The sequence below is a fragment of the Dinoponera quadriceps genome, unplaced genomic scaffold (genome assembly GCF_001313825.1).
Source record: "Dinoponera quadriceps isolate SergipeBrazil2010 unplaced genomic scaffold, ASM131382v1 scaffold316, whole genome shotgun sequence".
Classification (NCBI taxonomy): Eukaryota; Metazoa; Arthropoda; class Insecta; order Hymenoptera; family Formicidae; genus Dinoponera; species Dinoponera quadriceps.
This window is the reverse complement of record NW_014554530.1, coordinates 1,262,076-1,280,225: the sequence shown is the minus strand read 5'-3', so window position 1 is coordinate 1,280,225 and position 18,150 is coordinate 1,262,076. Positions and strand designations below refer to the sequence as shown.

The following is an 18,150-nucleotide window of genomic DNA, read 5'->3' as shown; positions in this document are numbered from 1 at the left end:
TTACATCTCTTCATCAAATACTGTTTGTGAGTTTGTTTTGTTGTTTTGTGAGTTTGTGAATACTTATAGCATAAATCTTCTGAGGAAATCTTACAAACATTCTTCCAGAGATGTTTCGTCTCTAGGATGTCTTTTGAGCATTTATGCTACATGGGACTGACGAAATATTCATTTTTACACTTGTAAAATTTTCAAGACGAGCGTATATTTTTATATAACATATTTATCATTATTTTCTAGTAGATTGAAGATATTTTCCATATAAAATGGATATAAAATAGAAATAAAATTTATAAAAATAACTTTCACTACCACAAAGTGTAAGTCACATACGCAGTACATGAGAAATTACACAATAAGCTCAGGATGGGGCGAAGTAATTTGGCACCTAATAAAAAGCTATTATTATTTGGGTCGTTGTTTATCCTTCTCGTAGAAACTCTGTAAAAGATTAAAACAATTTCTCAATACAGCACTATTTATATATAAGGATTACGTAGTAATTAAAAATATATATTCTTAGAATATCCTTCAGCAAAGTATATGCAATAAGTCCAAATCAACATGCTGGATATTAAACAACAAGCGATATTAAAAAAAAAAAAATTGTTTCCTGTATATATGTTTGAAAAAAAAAAAATGATTTAATATCAGTTCGTTAAGAGTGAAGCTTCAAGCTAAACGCTGGATTCAATGCTTACTTTGGCAGCTATATCCATAAGATTTTCGGCCATTGCAGTACCAGTCTGTTGTACCATATTGTAAAAACGTCCTTTCCGTTGTAAGAGAACGTGCGGTTGACCGAATTCCTGAAATCAATTCGTTCCGTCAATTCTTCTTCCGAAGGGATCCGACATAGTAACTCACCACGAGACATCCAGCGTCCATCAGGAATATTCTATCGCTGTCCATGACGGTGTTCAATCGATGAGCTATGGTGAACACCGTACAGTTGAGAAATTTCGTCCTAACTGTCTTTTGTATAAGAGAATCCGTGTAGGGATCGATATTGGCGGTCGCCTCGTCGAGTACCATGATCCGATTGTTCTTGATAATTGCGCGCGCGAGGCACAACAGCTGCCTCTGGCCGACGCTGAAGTTCGAACCCTCGTCGGAGACTTTGGTGTCCAGGCCGGCGGCCAAGTCGGAGATCGTGTCCTTCAGCTCGACGTCCTCGAGCGCCTGCCACAGGATCGCGTCGGAATACCGGTCGAAGGGATCGAGGTTACGTCGCAGACTGCCGGTGAAGAGGAACGGTTCCTGGGGAATGATACTGATCTTCGAGCGGAAGTCGTGCAGGGCGATCGCGCCGGTCGAGATACTGTCTATGAGGATCTCTCCTTCGACACAGGCCAAACGGAAGAGAGCGTTGATCAAGGAGGACTTGCCCGCACCGGTTCTGCCGACGATACCGATCTTCTCCTTGGCCGACACGGCGAAAGTGACATTCCGCAGGACGTAATTGCCCTCACGGCTGTACTTGAGCCTTACGTCTTTGAACTCCACGAAGCCTTTCGTCGGCCAGTCGTCCGGCGGCTTGGTCTCCGGCGTGCTGTCTATCATCGGCTCCTCCTCCAAGTGGCTGTACTCGAGAATCCTCTCGATCGAGGTCAGCTGGCTCTCCAGCTCGGCCGTTTGTCGGATTCCCCATTGCAACGTGTTCGTCAGTGACATGATTTGTGTGAGGATCAGGCCGATGTTGCCCACCACGGCTAAGCTATCGAACGCGGTGAAGGCTATGATCACCACGCCGATGTAAAGCTGGCAAATTATATCGATATAAAAGCCGAAGGCTCGAGAAGTGGACATGAAGAGGAAGCAGGCGGATGAGTTGAGGTCTTGATGTCTGGACAAATCCGCCACTAGCATCTTCTCGGCGTTGAACGCTCTGATCGTGGTCAAGCCTTGCAGAGACGCTCCGAGATGATCGAAAATCGGCGAGCGTGCTGCGAACAATAATGATGTATTTTTCCGCTCGGGAATTGTATAATAATATTGTTGACCACTCACTTATCCCTTCCAAGCGTTTAACAGCACGACTGGTACGAATATATATCGCTCGGAGATAGATGAAAATGCAGATGCAAATCACAGTGGGTATAGCCAGCCATGGAGTGATCGCTATGACCATCACCACTACGGAGATTAATGTGAGTCCGATCACTATGATGTCGAATATGCACATTGACAGCATCAGGTCGACGATATTGACGTCCCTGGCAAACCTAATGATTAACATATTATTATTATTTGCCTCGTATTGATATCAGCTGCTCGATCTCACCTGTTTAATATGCGGCCAGCCGGGTTAGTGTTGTAAAAGTACATGGTGGCTCGCAGTATACTGCGAAACATATCGGCATGCAGATTCACCGAGGACCACATGCACACGCCGAAATACACGAATGTTTGGAATTGCCACAGCAGTACCATGGTCGCGATCATCGCGCTGTAAGCGTAGAGTATGGCGTCACGCGACAACGGACCCTGCCAGAGAAACTCCATCGTACGATTGTCGGTCTCATACCACGAGTTTGATTCTACGTTCACCCAGAACGCGACGAAGTAATCGCTACCGCCGGATATGATCTGATTCAGCAGGAAGATCAGCATCATCAACGTGATCATGAAGGGCCGCTTGCTCGCTTTGAAGTAAGCGAAGAACACTTTGCCAGATATGCGACCTTTCGCCATCGCTTCGCGCGTTTCGTCCGATGAATTGACCGCGTCGTCGCTCCCGACGACGCTCTTCTCGCGCGTCAAATTCTGCGCCACCTCGGTTTTCCTCGTCTGAATCTCCTCCGCGTCTACCGTCTTCAGTAGCTCCATGAAATCGAGGCCCATGGCTTGCAGTTCGCTGAAAGTGCCCATCTGCTCGATACCGCCGTTATTCATCACGATGATCTGATCGGCCATCGGTAGATATTGCAACTGATGCGTCACCAGGATCCTCGTTTTCCCCTGCAGCAGATCGAGTGTTTTCATTAAAAACATCAATTTCTGCGATTCCTTCATATATAATAAATTGATCGGTTATCTCTGCGAGAGAAAAGTCATTCGAACGGATTTCGACCATCCGAAGAAATTTCACCTTCAGGTAGCCGCAGATGCACTCATCGACGATACGTCTGCTGACATGGGCATCCACGGCAGAGAGTGGATCGTCCAGCAAGTAGATATCAGCGTCCTTGTAGATCGCCCGGGCCAAGTTGATCCTGGCGCGTTGACCGCCGCTAAGGTTTATCCCTCTCTCGCCCACGATAGTGCGGTCGCTATGGCTGAACGAGCTTATATCCGATTCCATCTGGCAAATCTTGATCACCCGGTCGTAACGCCACTTATCCATCGCCTGACCGAACAGGATGTTCTGCCTGACGGAGGAAGAGAAGATCCACGGCTGTTGGCTGACGTAGTTTACCCTGCCGTGACTCTCGATACTACCACTCGCCAGTGGCAGTTCTCGTAATATCGCGTGCAAAAGGCTGCTCTTGCCCGAACCCACCGTGCCGACAATGACCACGAGGCTCGCCGGAGGAACGGTTAAGCTCACATTGCGCAACGTGTCCTCTTTGGCGTCGCCCTGCCACTTGGCATTGACATTGCTCATACGGAGCGCGAATGGACTTTCGGCTTTTTGGTATGGCTCGCCCGCCGTTTTCACCATCTCGTCGTGCGTCATGAAGTTTTGCAAACGACGACAGCACACGATCATCTGTACCAGCTGATGGAGACCTACGAATATTATAATTGTTGCAAATCGGGACAAAATAATTCGATAAGTACATCGGACCGAGCCCATTTGATTGTGATCATGTAAAGATGGACTTGAGAAGGACTCTCAATCAGATGAAATGTCATATCTGACCGAAGGAATCAACAAAGAAGGCCATTTTTGTCTTACCCATTGCAAATCCAAAGATCATTGAGTTTCGTAGGACGTTGAAATACGCCGTTACCAGATACACTTTCTCGGCAGTGATAAAGTTCCCGAACAGAACATATGACAATATCGTGACGAAGAGGCAGAGTCTTGGTACATAACAGTCAAGAGTGAGAGCTAACTGTTTCAGAATGGAGAACATCTTTACTACCTTCATTTCGCGTCTGGAAATAATCAAGTTGGAATCTTTTCCTACTGATAACACGGAATATAATTTTCGCTTTGTGATAACAAGAGACAGCTTGTGAACTGTGTTTGCAACGTTTGTCGCAATTCAACACTTACTTTCTCGCCTTTTCCACGAGATTGGCAAAGGGAACTTCCCAAACGTACATTTTTATCACTTGCAACCCAGCGATTACTTGATTCATCAGCCTGAGCCTACTGTCCGACCTCTCTGCCGTTTTAATCGTCAAAGGTGCAATCTTTTTCGCTAAGAACACTGGAAAATTACATTCGATTCAGTAGCCTATTCCAGACATTTGCTCATGTCAAACATTGAATCTCATTGTTTCCACCCTTACACGCCGGTTGCTTCCAAGAGAACACGCTCCTTTCCCGACGTAACTCACCTTGAAAAGGAATAAATACCAAAAGTACTCCCATTCCCATCACTCCCGCCCATCCAACCACGGGAAATATGAAATATATAATCATTGCCATTTGGATGGGAGAGATAAAAATATACGGCGGATCTATCAGAGACATTTCCATCCTACTGATATCGCTACTCAGGAAATTCACCATCTGAAAGTGACCCGCTTGTTTTTTCAACGTTTTCATTCTTATCGGTCCTGTTTATGTTTATAGGTGTGATGAAAAGTATTATGGTGTGTAATATAAAGGTGTCGATTTACCTGTCCGACGGACGTTTCATTATCCAGCACGGAATTGGAGAGTCTTAATATTTTTCGGTAAACTAATGAGGTACAAGCGATTTTGACTTTTAATCCTATATGCAGGCTGCAATGTACAGTGTAATGTGTGATGAAAGCGTCGACGATAGACAGTACAATTATACCGGCTCCGCAGTAATAAACTTCGTCGTTCCACTCTTCTTTGTTCTTCTCGAAATATCGTAGCAAAGTAGCGAGTAACAACGGTTGACACATCCTATAGTGAAATCGAAGGAACTGATGTTACTTCGTTGAGTTTCACGAATCGCACTGTCAACGGAACAAACTGCCAATGACAAAATCGCTCGATTTCTTCTCATCTACCTGGAGAATAATTCCATAAACGCTTCTGCCAGCGCGATCAGCAGAAGCTGTTTGCCAAAGCAGCGCGCCAATACTCTCATTAATTTCGGGCCATCTCTCTTCTTCTTCGCGCACGATTTCACTTCTGCTTCCCAAGCTTTACCTACGAGTTCTCCCAAGCGGCTAGCCTCATCCTGCGTAAGGGTGGCATAAAGATCGGTCTCTTCCAACTCTTTCTTGTAGCCAACTCGAAAGATCTTTCGGGTCCACCTGCGTGTTTAATTATATTGACTTAACTGAAATTAGTATTTTTACTAAATATCGATACATAAATTGAATTATATTATAAAATTAAATAAACTCAATGACATCATTGTCACACACGTTCGTAAATGGTATATATATATATATATATATATATATATATATATATATATATTGCATAATATTGAATCACACACATTAAACGTTACATTTGCTAAAGTTTCCATCGTTCCAAAGTGAAATTTTCTTACCAAAAGGTGAGGAGAGAAACTACATTTGCACTTTGTCGTGGATTTTTCGGATATTCTTTCTGACCGTCTTTTATCATGATGATGCTTTTTAATAGGCTTCTCTTTTGTTTTTAATTATTTTCCATCATAAGTGTGCACATTTAATATATATTCATATCTGCAAAAATATTTTATAATTATTGACGCTCCCGATTAAAGCATATATCTTTGATGTAAAACTCCTGTTTTAAACTGGAAATTCCTTGACAAATTTCGATTTCCCTCCTTCATAGCAATTTGACATTTCCTTTTAACTTTAGGATAAAATTTATGGTAATTTAACGTAAACGTGGTGAAATAAAAATATTGGAAAAAAGACTCACCGAATCGGTTATGTAAGTGATCGGATAGTTCCTACTATCTGTCCGACACGTTCGCCCACAACTGCACGTTACTCTATTGCACGCGCTACTGTTATAACATTCTTATCGTTCGTCTGTTACCCAATGTGCGGCAACACAATCAGACGCGAAGCCCGAGTAATTAGTTGGACGCTTCAGCGATTATAAATCTTTTGATAGCGCGCCTTTCAATATCGCTGTTGTTTTTTTGAAAGTTTTATCCGATATCGACCGCGAAGTTGATACTTCCGCGGAACAAAGCTCTTAATGAGCGATTAATAGGATCCGATGTTACGGAGTGCTTCATTCAGCCGAATTTATTGAACGATTATTTTTAAATCACTCGTTCGTTGCGATTATTCATTTCGCTATATCGATAATTAACTCTCTCTACTTGAGAAAAAGAGTTGACTCATACTCAACACTTATTATTAGTTCGTTAGGCTGAGTTTAGACGCTGACGAAACTATCTTGTTCATTACATGCCAAAAAAAATTGCGCGTGAAAACGCAGAGAGAAGAATATTCAATATCTACATTTTTTTTTAATATTTTAGAAATATTGCGTGGGTGTAATCGTCTCATTTGAGTTTACATGACGACAAAAATATTAATTTATAACAATATTAACACATTAATTGCCAATCACGCGATATCGCGTAATACGAATTCTCACCAAACGGCCAATCACGCCATATCGCGTAATAGATATTTAGAGTACATAAATCCTATGTACGTAATAATAAAAGCATATCAATAATATATTAAACTTATTTTGAGCACAATAAAAACTAAATAAAGAAATAAAAAAAAATACGAAATTCCAATTCTCAGCTTGGCAATGAACGTGTTAACAATGGTTGCGCGCCTACTATCATATTTCCCAAGAGTCGTTCTCTGCGGCGGGAATATTCTTTCCGTCTCTCTTTCTCTTCTTTTTGAGAAAATAACATCTGGCGAACATGATGTGTAGTTACGACAAGTCTGACTAAAATGATATCGTCGCATTACGAGAACAACGAGATCCTGCAGTAAGCGAAACGAGAGAACGTTAGAGGAAAGCTGTAATTATGGTGTATCCACGATATTTCGGACGAATGCTGGCTCACAATTACGTTGCATTCCGAAACGACCGGTTTATTAATCTTGCAGGAAAATTGATACGTTCGTTTTCACATGTGATCAACGATTCTCTTCCGTTCGATGGGAAGTTTACTTCGGAGCGGCCGCGCGACTTTTGCGGCTAGTCCGCTGTATACACGCGTCGAAGACGCACGCGAGTCATGCAAGTATGCGAATTTTTTTCCTTTAATTATGCTTGGCATTTTTGGGCTTATTGTAGTTGGAAAACGTGAAAGAAATCGAAAATGTTAGCAGTATGCCGCGAGATTAGCAGCAGATTCGTGGCAAATCCATAACCATCTGGGTTCGCATTATTCTCAGAGCTTGGTGGTACAATTTGTTGGCCCAAAATTCCGTTATATTGATTGAACGAATGTTGCAAGCCTGCAGAAACAGATTTTGCACGGTATTTGCTAAAAACCGTAGTTCGCTACCAGATCCTGTTATAATTCTGCCGACCAAATTTCTAGCGGGTATACTATATAAAATCTACTTTTGAAGGGGGCTGAAAATTCACTCAATGTATCTCGAATGAATATTAAAGCAATAAAAGTTTCTGCCGTTATCGCACTCACTTCGGCAAAATTTACAACAGATTCTATCTCTCTCGCTCATTTTACGACGACTTTTGCTTCAGACAACGGAACTCGCTCGAGCGTTCAAGGTAATATCGTTAAACAGACGGTTCTTGTCGCCTTTGGGCATATGGCCCACCAAAGTGAATCGGCCGCTGTTCGTGTTCTTCATTGTTTACACGACGATTCACTGCACCATGGCGGCGGCCCATCTGATCAAGCATTTCACCCAACCGGATTATATCGTCGCGAATTTGACAGAGAGCTTACTGTTCATGATGATAGTGGGCAAGATGTATATGTGCGAGCGAAGCCGCGGGATAATGATCGACTTTCTCAATGTCATTCAGCCCGATTTCTCAGTCAAGAGTTACAGCAACGCGCGGGAGAAAACGTTGTATTTGCGGTACAACGAGTTTGCGCTATTATTTATCAAGGCGTCGCTGGGCTTGGCTGGGAGCGCCGCTACGATGTTTTATATTCGGGCGTTTGTCGAACACTGGAGTGCGAGTGAGTAGTACGACGAATATCGTACGTTTCACAGTGATTATTTCTGCGCTATCACCGAGTTTCTGTGTATTCTGACGTGAACGCAATGAGATTAAGGCGCTTAATATCTTTATCGAGAACAAATTTCACAGAGAGACCCAAGTTTTTGCTTTAAATATTCTTGAGATTAAACTTACCTCAGAATTTTCATATAATTGTCGATGTATATAAACTTATGAAATACTTGAAACAACTAGTATTTACTTGAATGCAGTGTATGCATTTCTACTATGTGTAGCTGTAAACTCCATGAGAACATCCTTTATGGAATCGACCGTTGGATGTTTTCATCGAGAAGGTTATTTTTTTTTCCTTTTTTTCATGAGTAACAAATCAGCTTACCCAACTCTGCGTGATCGATCGCGTCATTCGTACGAGAATTTGATTTAACGCAAAATTAATATCACGTTCAGAAAATGAACGTTTGCGCGATGTAAGACAAACGGCGATGAAGGCTTTACTTCGTGCAGTATCGTCCGGTAACGCTTCGTACGAATTACCGTACCAGACGTATCCTTTCTTCGAGATCCAGGACATGACCACCTACTTGTGCATGTGCGTCTATCAGACAATTGCCCTGCCACTAATAGTATGCGGCTATTCGGCACCGGACTCCTTTGTACTCAGCATGGCCCTCCACATTTGCGGCCAACTCGCCGTTCTATCGTGCAAAATCGAAGATTTGTTGAAGGACCACGTGAATTATAATCGCCATATCAATGCCGTCGTATTCAGGCATCATCAGCTAATAACGTGAGTTTTATGTATCGTCATTTTACGAGAGATTTGATCGATTGTAGCTACGTTCGTTCGTCACCTAGTTAAAAATTAGGGGATCGGCCGTGAATCTTTTCCTCTTTCAAGCTGGAGAATTTTCACATTTTACGTGTTAAAAAGGAAAAGATTGATTTCCTGCGAGTACATCGAAAATGCGGAAAGTGCAGCTGAAAAGGATGGATCTCGTATGAACGAGCGATAAGGATAGGGAGGGCGAAATGCCCTTATCTCAGACAAACAGACGTTTAATCGTAATAACCTTCGTGGCAACGCGTGCGACATAGTAGGAAGGCCCTTGTAGGATCGCGTAGTTTAAAACACAATCGGGGATAATATATAATCTTACGAAGATCCTGCTGCTGTTTTGCCGCAAATTTCTTAGCACTATACCCGTTATCGGCTGCACAGAATTAAAAGCACACATTAATGCAGGCGGGAACGGTTGACTTTATTTGAAAAAGAAAAAAAATAATTAATTTTTTCCCGTTTTTCGTATAAAGTCAGCCGTCTTCGCTTACGTTAACGGGTGTATCATGCGAAAGGACTTTTAATTCTGTGCAACCAGGAAGCATAGTACTAACAAATTTGCGGTAAAACACTCGAGGATCTTCTTGAGAATTCAGAGCATTCCAGATTAGCAGAGATCTTGGAAAACAATTTCAATATGATATTTCTTCAGCAAACTCTGGGCAGCGTCTTCTTGCTCTGTTTAACTATGTTTCACATGCTCACGGTGAGTCCCACGATAATAAATACTTTGCAAAAAAATAACGTTATGCTGATGTATTTGACTTTTGGATGGAGGGTCGCACTCTCTTCACAAATTTCTTTCCAACGATTCGTGAACATTTCAGTTTTTTTTACTTCATCAGAGTGGACAAGCAATGTGGAGCCAAAGAAAAACACGGCGTTAATCCGAAAGTCAAATCGATTTTCCAAAGCACGAAGGCTTCGAATAACGTTATGTAGGATATCTGAAACTCTTCCGCTCATATGAAGTTAGAATGGATTAAACTAACAGAAGGAGGGTCTGGTATTGCCGTCATGAATTTCGCTTAAATTGGAATATGTTGTAGTACCAAGCTCTTACCTACTTGACCGGCAAGTGAGACGACGCACCTCTCAAGCATTCGTGAGAAATTTGTATGCAAAATTTGATTCTCAACATTGCGAGGAAATCCCAGGAAGTAAGCCATTTTTTTTTTCTTTATGCATACCTGCAGAGGTCGTCCTATCGCTTCACGTCTACTCACTCGCTCAGATTGATTAATTAATATCTCATTAATTATCGCGGAATTTGTAAAATGGTGTATGATTTTTCTGCCTAGTTTAACCGGTTTTACTTTCACACGAGCGGAAAAGTCTTCAATCTATACAATCCTGAAAATTCATTTTAATTCTATACGGCTAAAATTTTCTGATATCGTCGACCGACGGCTTGCAAGCAAGATGAAATTGCATTTCAGAATTCGGAATACGGCGACACCACTACCGTCGTGGCGTTCTTGATGTACACATGCTGCGTGGTCAGTACGATTCTTGCGTACTGTTACATAGGAGAGTGCCTCATTACCGAAGTAATTATCGAGCCGATGCCACATAAGTCGACATAGGCAACTGATTTTTTTCTTTTCTTTTTTCCCCGATCGACTCTCTCTCTCTCTCTCTCTCTTTGTTTAATGTCGACGCACACTGTTAATGGGAGGAAGGTCGCAACTTCGATAAGCCTCAAAGCGCACTCGATATGCAATAAGAAATCTCCCGAGAATTACGAAACGAGACTTCTAATGGATGCGTTGCGAAAGAAAAAGCATCACAACCTTTCTGCTCCATCGACCATACTAATCTTCTTGTTTCACCCAGAGTGTCAGATTGCGCGACACCTTTTACAACACTGATTGGTACAATAATCCACCGCCGTGCGCGAAGATGATCAGCATTTGTATGACCCGATCTGAGAAACCGCTGGCGTTGACCGCTGGCAAATTCTGCATGTTATCACTGAGCACATTCACGAGTGTGAGTTAATAAACTGTACTTAAACTGTGCGCCACATTGCAATTTATTCTGTTTGCAGATAGTGAAAACTTCGATGGCATACTTGTCCATGTTGCGCAATTTCATGTGAGAAGCCAAAATTTAAGCATGTGCTTATCGTCTCGATGAAATGATGTTGAAATTTCTCTACGGAGCGAATAATGTATAAATGAGATTCTTAATTATATTAATAATTTAGAATAAACTTACTGTGTCAAATAAATATCCGTGTTAATATTCACCTTCTCCTTTCAGTCGCTCGTACGATGAAAGGATGATTTTCACAAAATAAATATTTTATTATATATAGCTTTTTATAATTTCCAGCTTCTCGTTAGATTAAATATTTCACTGAATATTAAATATTTTACTACCGAACGGTATCGGATCGAATGACAGATGTAAAGGTAAAACCACGTCAATGCAGTTTGTAACTGACAGGAAACAGCATGCGATTGTCGCGTCCTGTGCGACACATGAAGACGATCGACTGCCGTTACTAGTATTTCTCGAACAAGTTGGCTGACTATCCGAAGTTAAAAATTAACTTCTAGTCCACCACCGTGATAGTTCTTCCACGAAACGTCAGATTTAACAAAGAAGAGGGAAATGTTTCGACGATAAGTGCTTTTGCTATTCGTCGCGAGACAGTAAGATAATCGCTAGGAAAAATGACGCTTAATGACGGCTTAATATCAGTTTCGGCAAATATATTACACAATATTATCCGGCTCTATGTTATACGTGTTCGGACATTTAACTGTGCGCAATCCGAAGTAACGTAGACGCGATGCAAACGTACGCTCGATCCGAATCTTAGCTTCCACTATTAGGGAGTTTTTGCAATAACATTTTTCAGAAAAATTCACTGCCAACAAATTTATATATATAACACAAATTCGCGATGATTTTCTTTTACTGCGGATAGTCGTTTCAGCTACCGTCGAAAAATAAAGAATTTTTTTCGTAAGCCCAATTCTCGGCGTTGCTGTGAAGGGAAAAGTGAAGAGGATGTGTGCTGAGACCAAGTCTCGAAAGAGTCGTGCTGTAAGTGTAATAAAAGTAGAGAAAAATACCAGCCGGTTCTATCGTGAACTTCATATTGCAGACCGATGTCGGCCATATCGAAGATTTGTTTGTTCATTTAGAACGGATCTTCTCCGTCGGGGGGATATGGCCGTTCGAGCGAACGTATGTCCGTTTCGCGATTTACATCTCGTATTATACGCTGTACCTCATTATGGCGTTTGCGAATCTCTGCGAAGTTCTCGACGACCTCGAGCTGGTGGTGATGAATCTCGTGGAGACGGTGGCGTTCACCATTACCTTCACGATGGTGTGGGTAATCCGTTGCAGCGATCCGCTGAAACGCATCATCGTCGTGGTGAGAAAGGACATGGCGGAGCAGAAGTTTGAGGATGCCGAGGAGGAGAGGATCTACTACAATTACAATCACACATCCAAGATATTCCTCTTCGGCTCGACCGTCGGCATATTCATCACAATGGCGTTATTATACTTTAGACCGCTCATGAATTTTTCGACCGACGATGAAGGTACACATTTCCTCGGAAGAGAGAGGTCGATTCGTTGCTCCTCCAAAGCAACAACGATCATTCTGCTAGCCGCACGATCTTTCGGAAATAAAAGATCAGATAAAAATTGATTTTATTTATTCATTTCTATCTACATTGCCCTTCGTTCAATTTTGCTGAAATATTAGTATAGATTACATTAATATGAAAATTATCTGTTTTATAATACCGGCTGCTTGATATTATGCTTTTCTCTGCAGATAACGGCACCTTCGTTTTACCCGCCAGAATCCACACGTTCTTCGACATCACCAATACTCGCACATACGTACTCATGTATCTCTATGTATGCCCGATGTTCTACAGCTCCGTCTGCCACATGGCGGCGATTTGCGTGTTGGTTATTTTAGTGTTTCATATCTGCGGCGAATTGTCCATTCTTTCGCATCGTATCAAAAACGTACAAGTGTACTCGCGAGATGTGTTGGCGGCCAGAATTCGCGGCTTCGTCCGGATGCATCTCAAGATAATATGGTGAGCCAATCACGCATAATAATATCGTCAATATTATCGACTGACTTTCTTCATTTGCGGCCTCTTTCTTTCTTCGTCGATGTTATCTCACCGAAGGATGGCGAAATCCGTGGACGAAATCTTCAACATGGTTCTTATGGATGAGCTGTTTGGCAATAGCGTTATACTGGCTATCTCGATGTATTATGTCTTGATGGTACGTTATTTTTTACTTCTTTCATCGAAATCACCGTTGCGAGAAAGAATAATTCGATTTAATCTAATTACGTGAATTGACGTGATATTTATTATAATACATTTTTACTCCATAAATTCCTCGAGATAAAATCGGGAGTGAATAATACTACTATTCGGAAAAGTGAATTAACGTACTCATTCCTTACCGGAGATCATACATTATGCAAAATATTTAACTTGTTTATCTAATACGTGCGTTTTATACACGCATAAGTGTAAATAAATGCAAAATATGCTAGAGGGCATAGTATAATGAGCGATTCTCAAGTTAAGCGCTGTAGCGAGCGTGTAAGAATTCTAGAGTAGTCCTGTTTTACCGCAAATTTCTTAGTATTACGCTCGTTATTGGCCGTACAGAATTAAAAATCCTTTTATACAATGTAGGCGACTAACTTTATTCGAATTCTGTGCAGCGAGTGTAATTTGTGCGGCGGAATGGATCCCTTTAGAATGAGGAATTCACTTTATACGAATAAAAGATCTCACGCGGCTGGCACTATACTTTTCGAGTGGAATTTCATTCGAGGAAAGAATATATTTTTCAGAACTTGGAAATCTCGCAGCTAGCGACCTGCTGCACCTTTATATTTTTCGCCGCGATCGCGCTCGTCATGCTCTTCGGATACTGCTTGATCGGCGAACAACTGACTCAACAGGTAACGAATCATATCTCAATGATAGTAAAGTTCTTTTCTATCGCTTTCGAGCACTCGTCAATCGGTTGCTTTTAGTGCATAAGCGTGCAGAATGCGTACTACCAATGCAACTGGTACGACATGCCATTTAGCTGCAAGAAGTCTCTCTTAATATGTATGATTCGTGGCCAGGTTATGCTCTATCTAATGGCCGGAAGATTTTACATATTCTCCTTGAACGGTTTTACGGATGTAAGTTTAATAGTGGCCTCGTATGTTATTTCTACGGGTAAAAATTGCACGACACTGATTTCCCCTCTGAAAAAAAGCTCCTAAAAATCCCCTTCTGTAAAAAAAAAAGAAAAAAAAACAAGATCATCAACTGGATCATTCTTCAAAAAGATTTCTTCCTCCGACACGAGCAAACTTTATTAATGGAATTTTATCTCTGAATCGACGCAGGTTATCAAAACCTCCCTGGCGTACTTGTCGATGCTGCGCACTCTGTTGTAAAGCACGATTGCTGGATTCATGATTCTGAAGGATGTACGATATTGAGCGAATATTACAAATAGAAACACACTTAGAAACCGCCCTAAATCCGTATGTTAATTGGCGTAATTCGCGGCTATAAGTCGGAACTCTGGTTTCGGTGAATGCACTATATCGCAAATCATAAACGCCACTTTTATCGAGGGCACAAAATACCAGCACAGTTCGGGATGCTTTACGATGAAGCCAGCAGGGAGATCGTACGGAGGTTCGTATCGAAGAACGTAGGATGCACACGGAGAGATCGTCGTCCAAACTAGTTATTTTCGTTGTCGCAAAAAAAGTGAGCGACGACCGCTTTGGATACACACACGACGATTGTAACCAATCGGAGAAGCAAGAGGAATCTCTATCGGATGTTCGCTGATATCGCGTCTCCGCTTGATTCTTAATAGGAACAAACTCCTTTCTTGAAAAAGGTGGACAAATAAAAATGGCAGTACAATCGAGCGAACAATTTCTCGCAAGGTAGAACAAGCCCGCTCAGATTGGAGTTGACCACGTGGCTGAGCGGTATCGGTCGACAATTTGTTCCATTACATAATTATTATTCCGAGATTATAATCAGAGTCGTGACTGCACGGTGTTTTTCGCAATAAAAGTTTATAAAGCGCGCCTGAATTTTTTGCGGCCAAATTATTCCTGGAAACGGCGATTCGTAGTGTAATGATGACAAATCGGAGTAGACGACGAGGACGACGCCGCGAAATTGCGAGCGCAGGTGTGTCGAGTAACACGTTCATATGCGATTCGTACGTACGTCAATTTTCAGCGCAATTATCGCCGTAGTTTTCCCAATTCTATAGACAGCTCGAAGAACATTTACACCCCTCGTACGTTCAATGCAGTTTCGTGCGAGCCCTCGAGGGAACAACAGCAGCGTAAGTTATTTTTATCGCGACCCGTGCATAGGAAGAGATCAATTCACATTCCTATTTGTATAAACAAAAATATATAATTTTATTGGAAGATAAGCAGACAGAAATAAGTTCTATATGATTCCACAATAGAAATATAATATTGCTATTATTCAAGAGCAATTTTTATGAATTAAGAGAAAGAAATATTAGAAACAACGATACGTATTTTACTCTGATACAATTCCTGACTTCGTCATTATTTCTATCCTAAATTTTTTCCTTTCATTTGTGAAAATTGCTCGTAAATAACAGGAATGTTTTTTAGCGGAACTATATAGAATTTCTTTAGGTAAGCAATTTTAACCTTATTATATATATTTTTGTTCATATGTGAATTGATACTAATTCTTTTCTCCGTATACTCTCTGAACTTTTTGCTGTAAAATCACACTCGGAAGAAGTGAGAATTCACTTGAAGTGCATGATTCAAGGTCGCAAAGAGTGACTGCTTCACTCAAACTGTCAAGTCGATTTGCACATTCGTGACGAAGTAATACGTCAGATTTCTTTTCTCCGATAGAAATATTCATTCAGAGGAATTCATTTTATATGATTGAAAAATCTTTTGCTTTCTCGAGTGACGTGGCTGTATTTTACGAGCGGAATTTTACTGAAGGTATTTAGGGAGCATCTTACATTGAATCAAATAAGTAACACAAAGTCAAGATTTTTTCTTATTCGGCATGCTCCGCTCTTTCAACATTCGCGGTAATAGGAGCCAAAGAGAAAAGTTGCGACTTGAATATAAAAGTCATAACTCGGTGTTACTGTCGAAATGATTGGATGAAAATACGGACGAGAAAGTCATCGTCAGGATCGGAAGGCGCTGTCGCGGAACAAACTGATGTCGACGCTGGGTCTCTTCGCTGCAACGATTTTCTCGGTCGACCTCCCTCCTTATCGTATTGGAATACACGTTTCTCTTCATCGGCAATCTCGAGCACGTGAATTTAATGTGGCGTTCTCGCAGATATCAATCAAATCGATCAAATTGGTGAGATCATAGCCATAAAGGACTTTGGACATAGAACGAGGAGTTGTAGAACGTCCGAAGAGATTCGTACAACGCCAGATCAAAGTTCTTCGTCAAGCTGCCGATGGTGTTTGTTGTCCAGACTTATTACTTGACACCGATTATAATACTCGGAAGCGTTGAGTCACTTTCACGCACTTGATTCCGACACATCAAGCCGGAGATAACATACATAGATGGAAAGATATATTGTTACGTACATATTCATGGTAATCGCGAATGTGTCTTTGATTAAAATAGCAATCAAATTGGACGCGCCGGAACTAATTACATTAACGACCTTCCTATTTGCCGCTCTCGAGTTATTATCGACAAGTTTCTTTCAAATTTAGTAACTCGTTATTGTTTGAAAGGAACAACTCGTCCTTTTGTAAGATAATCGAGGGGTGAAACAAAAATGGACATGTTAAAGGGAAGAGAGGAATAATGTGTATTTGATTGTGTGAGAAGGCACTTAAATACACTAGTGTGTGCACTCGTAGTTATTAGTTCGTAATACATGTAACCATGCTCTCCTTTTTCCTTATCTCCTTCCTTGTCAATTAGACAAGGAAAGCACCACTATTGTCCCCTCTTACTAATGCCGCCGGCTTCCAATAGGAGTGCTTGGTCTATTCTACACGGTGCCATCTTTTACAACCTAGTGGAATGTGTTGGAAAAATTCTCTTTAAATGCAAATCTTGTTATCAGAACCTTTTTTCAGTGTAGAATGCACGATTTTACTTGAAGAGGTTAACATCAGATTGCCCGACGTCGATCTCCACGAAAGGAGGGGAGAGAACACGCGAAACATGTTCTCTCACCTGTATAGGAAATTTTCCACGCACGTCGGAAGAATCGCACAATGTCGGCGCAGCGTCGCGACAAATTCGAAGCCTCACAAATGATAACTTAGTGCGGTGATCAAAAATGATTTGCGATAGAATTAACGTCGACTTATATATCGGCCGTACTTACCGTGCGTGTGAAATCCGGCACCGATCAGGTGGTACGACTTTCCTTGAACGCACTCGGGAATAAAGCGCAACACGTCGGCATTCGCGCCGAGGTAAAACAACGCGCACCACCGAGGACTTTCGCAGAGAATGAGACCGGTCCCCGATCTTACGATCCACACAATGAATCATAATTAAAGCCGCGTAAAGGTCGCCATTTATATAAAAGCATCGGTATACCGCGATTACATGCCGACGCGCCCGACTGGCACAGACTGCTACGAGTCATGACGCTCGGCCGATCTATCGCATTGTTATGTTTCTCCTTTTTTTTCCTTAAGGATCGATCATTTCCCCGACGTAATCGATTTATTCCGGTGATTAAAGTTTTGCCAATCTGACGTTGTAAAATTTCATTGTCAAATATTACTGAGCATCAGTGATGCACTGTGAGGGAAAGCGTTAGTTAAATCGGACGTAGGATTTTCCCTCACAGTGCATCACTGTCGAGCGTATGGAAAGCGTTTGTATGTATCTACTTCACTTTGAATCGCCAAATGTAGTAGTCATGGTTTTAAAGAAAATTCCGATTCTTTTTCCGCCTTTGGTTTCATTCGTAAGAAACGTGAAGAAAAGGTTTTTTTTCACATTCCAGGGATTTTTTCGATTTTTCCG

General features: G+C 41.6%; 3 protein-coding genes across 6 annotated transcripts; 2 read left to right on the top strand and 1 right to left on the bottom strand.

The window, feature by feature from the left end:
• Positions 1-37: 37 nt before the first annotated feature.
• Positions 38-17,745, bottom strand: LOC106751895 (probable multidrug resistance-associated protein lethal(2)03659). 3 transcript variants are annotated; one of them, XM_014633148.1, is made up of 14 exons: positions 17,498-17,745; positions 5,655-5,811; positions 5,161-5,409; positions 4,798-5,053; positions 4,513-4,687; positions 4,226-4,382; positions 3,902-4,104; positions 3,092-3,732; positions 2,528-2,961; positions 2,285-2,449; positions 2,011-2,225; positions 868-1,946; positions 702-809; positions 38-441 (listed from the first exon to the last, which is right to left on the bottom strand). In XM_014633148.1, the coding sequence occupies exons 2-14, from the start codon at positions 5,729-5,731 to the stop codon at positions 406-408; spliced, it is 3,795 nt and encodes a 1,264-aa protein (XP_014488634.1). In that variant the 5' UTR covers positions 5,732-5,811; positions 17,498-17,745; the 3' UTR covers positions 38-405. The 3 variants fall into 3 exon arrangements, with proteins under 3 accessions (XP_014488634.1, XP_014488633.1, XP_014488635.1); XM_014633147.1 differs by having other exon boundaries at positions 2,285-2,961; XM_014633149.1 differs by lacking the exons at positions 5,655-5,811; positions 17,498-17,745 and having other exon boundaries at positions 2,285-2,961; positions 4,798-5,073; positions 5,161-5,244.
• LOC106751834 lies at positions 7,027-10,999 on the top strand. The gene is made up of 6 exons (XM_014633026.1): positions 7,027-7,064; positions 7,477-7,561; positions 7,709-8,240; positions 8,750-9,032; positions 9,690-9,789; positions 10,523-10,999. Exons 1-6 carry the CDS (start codon positions 7,027-7,029, stop codon positions 10,667-10,669), a joined length of 1,185 nt encoding a protein of 394 aa, XP_014488512.1. The 3' UTR covers positions 10,670-10,999.
• Positions 12,788-15,640, top strand: LOC106751897 (odorant receptor 4-like). 2 transcript variants are annotated; one of them, XM_014633152.1, is made up of 5 exons: positions 12,788-13,162; positions 13,259-13,358; positions 13,945-14,055; positions 14,131-14,286; positions 14,497-15,640. In XM_014633152.1, the coding sequence occupies exons 1-5, from the start codon at positions 12,873-12,875 to the stop codon at positions 14,545-14,547; spliced, it is 708 nt and encodes a 235-aa protein (XP_014488638.1). In that variant the 5' UTR covers positions 12,788-12,872; the 3' UTR covers positions 14,548-15,640. The 2 variants fall into 2 exon arrangements, with proteins under 2 accessions (XP_014488638.1, XP_014488637.1); XM_014633151.1 differs by lacking the exon at positions 14,497-15,640 and having other exon boundaries at positions 14,131-14,474.
• Positions 17,746-18,150: the final 405 nt, after the last annotated feature.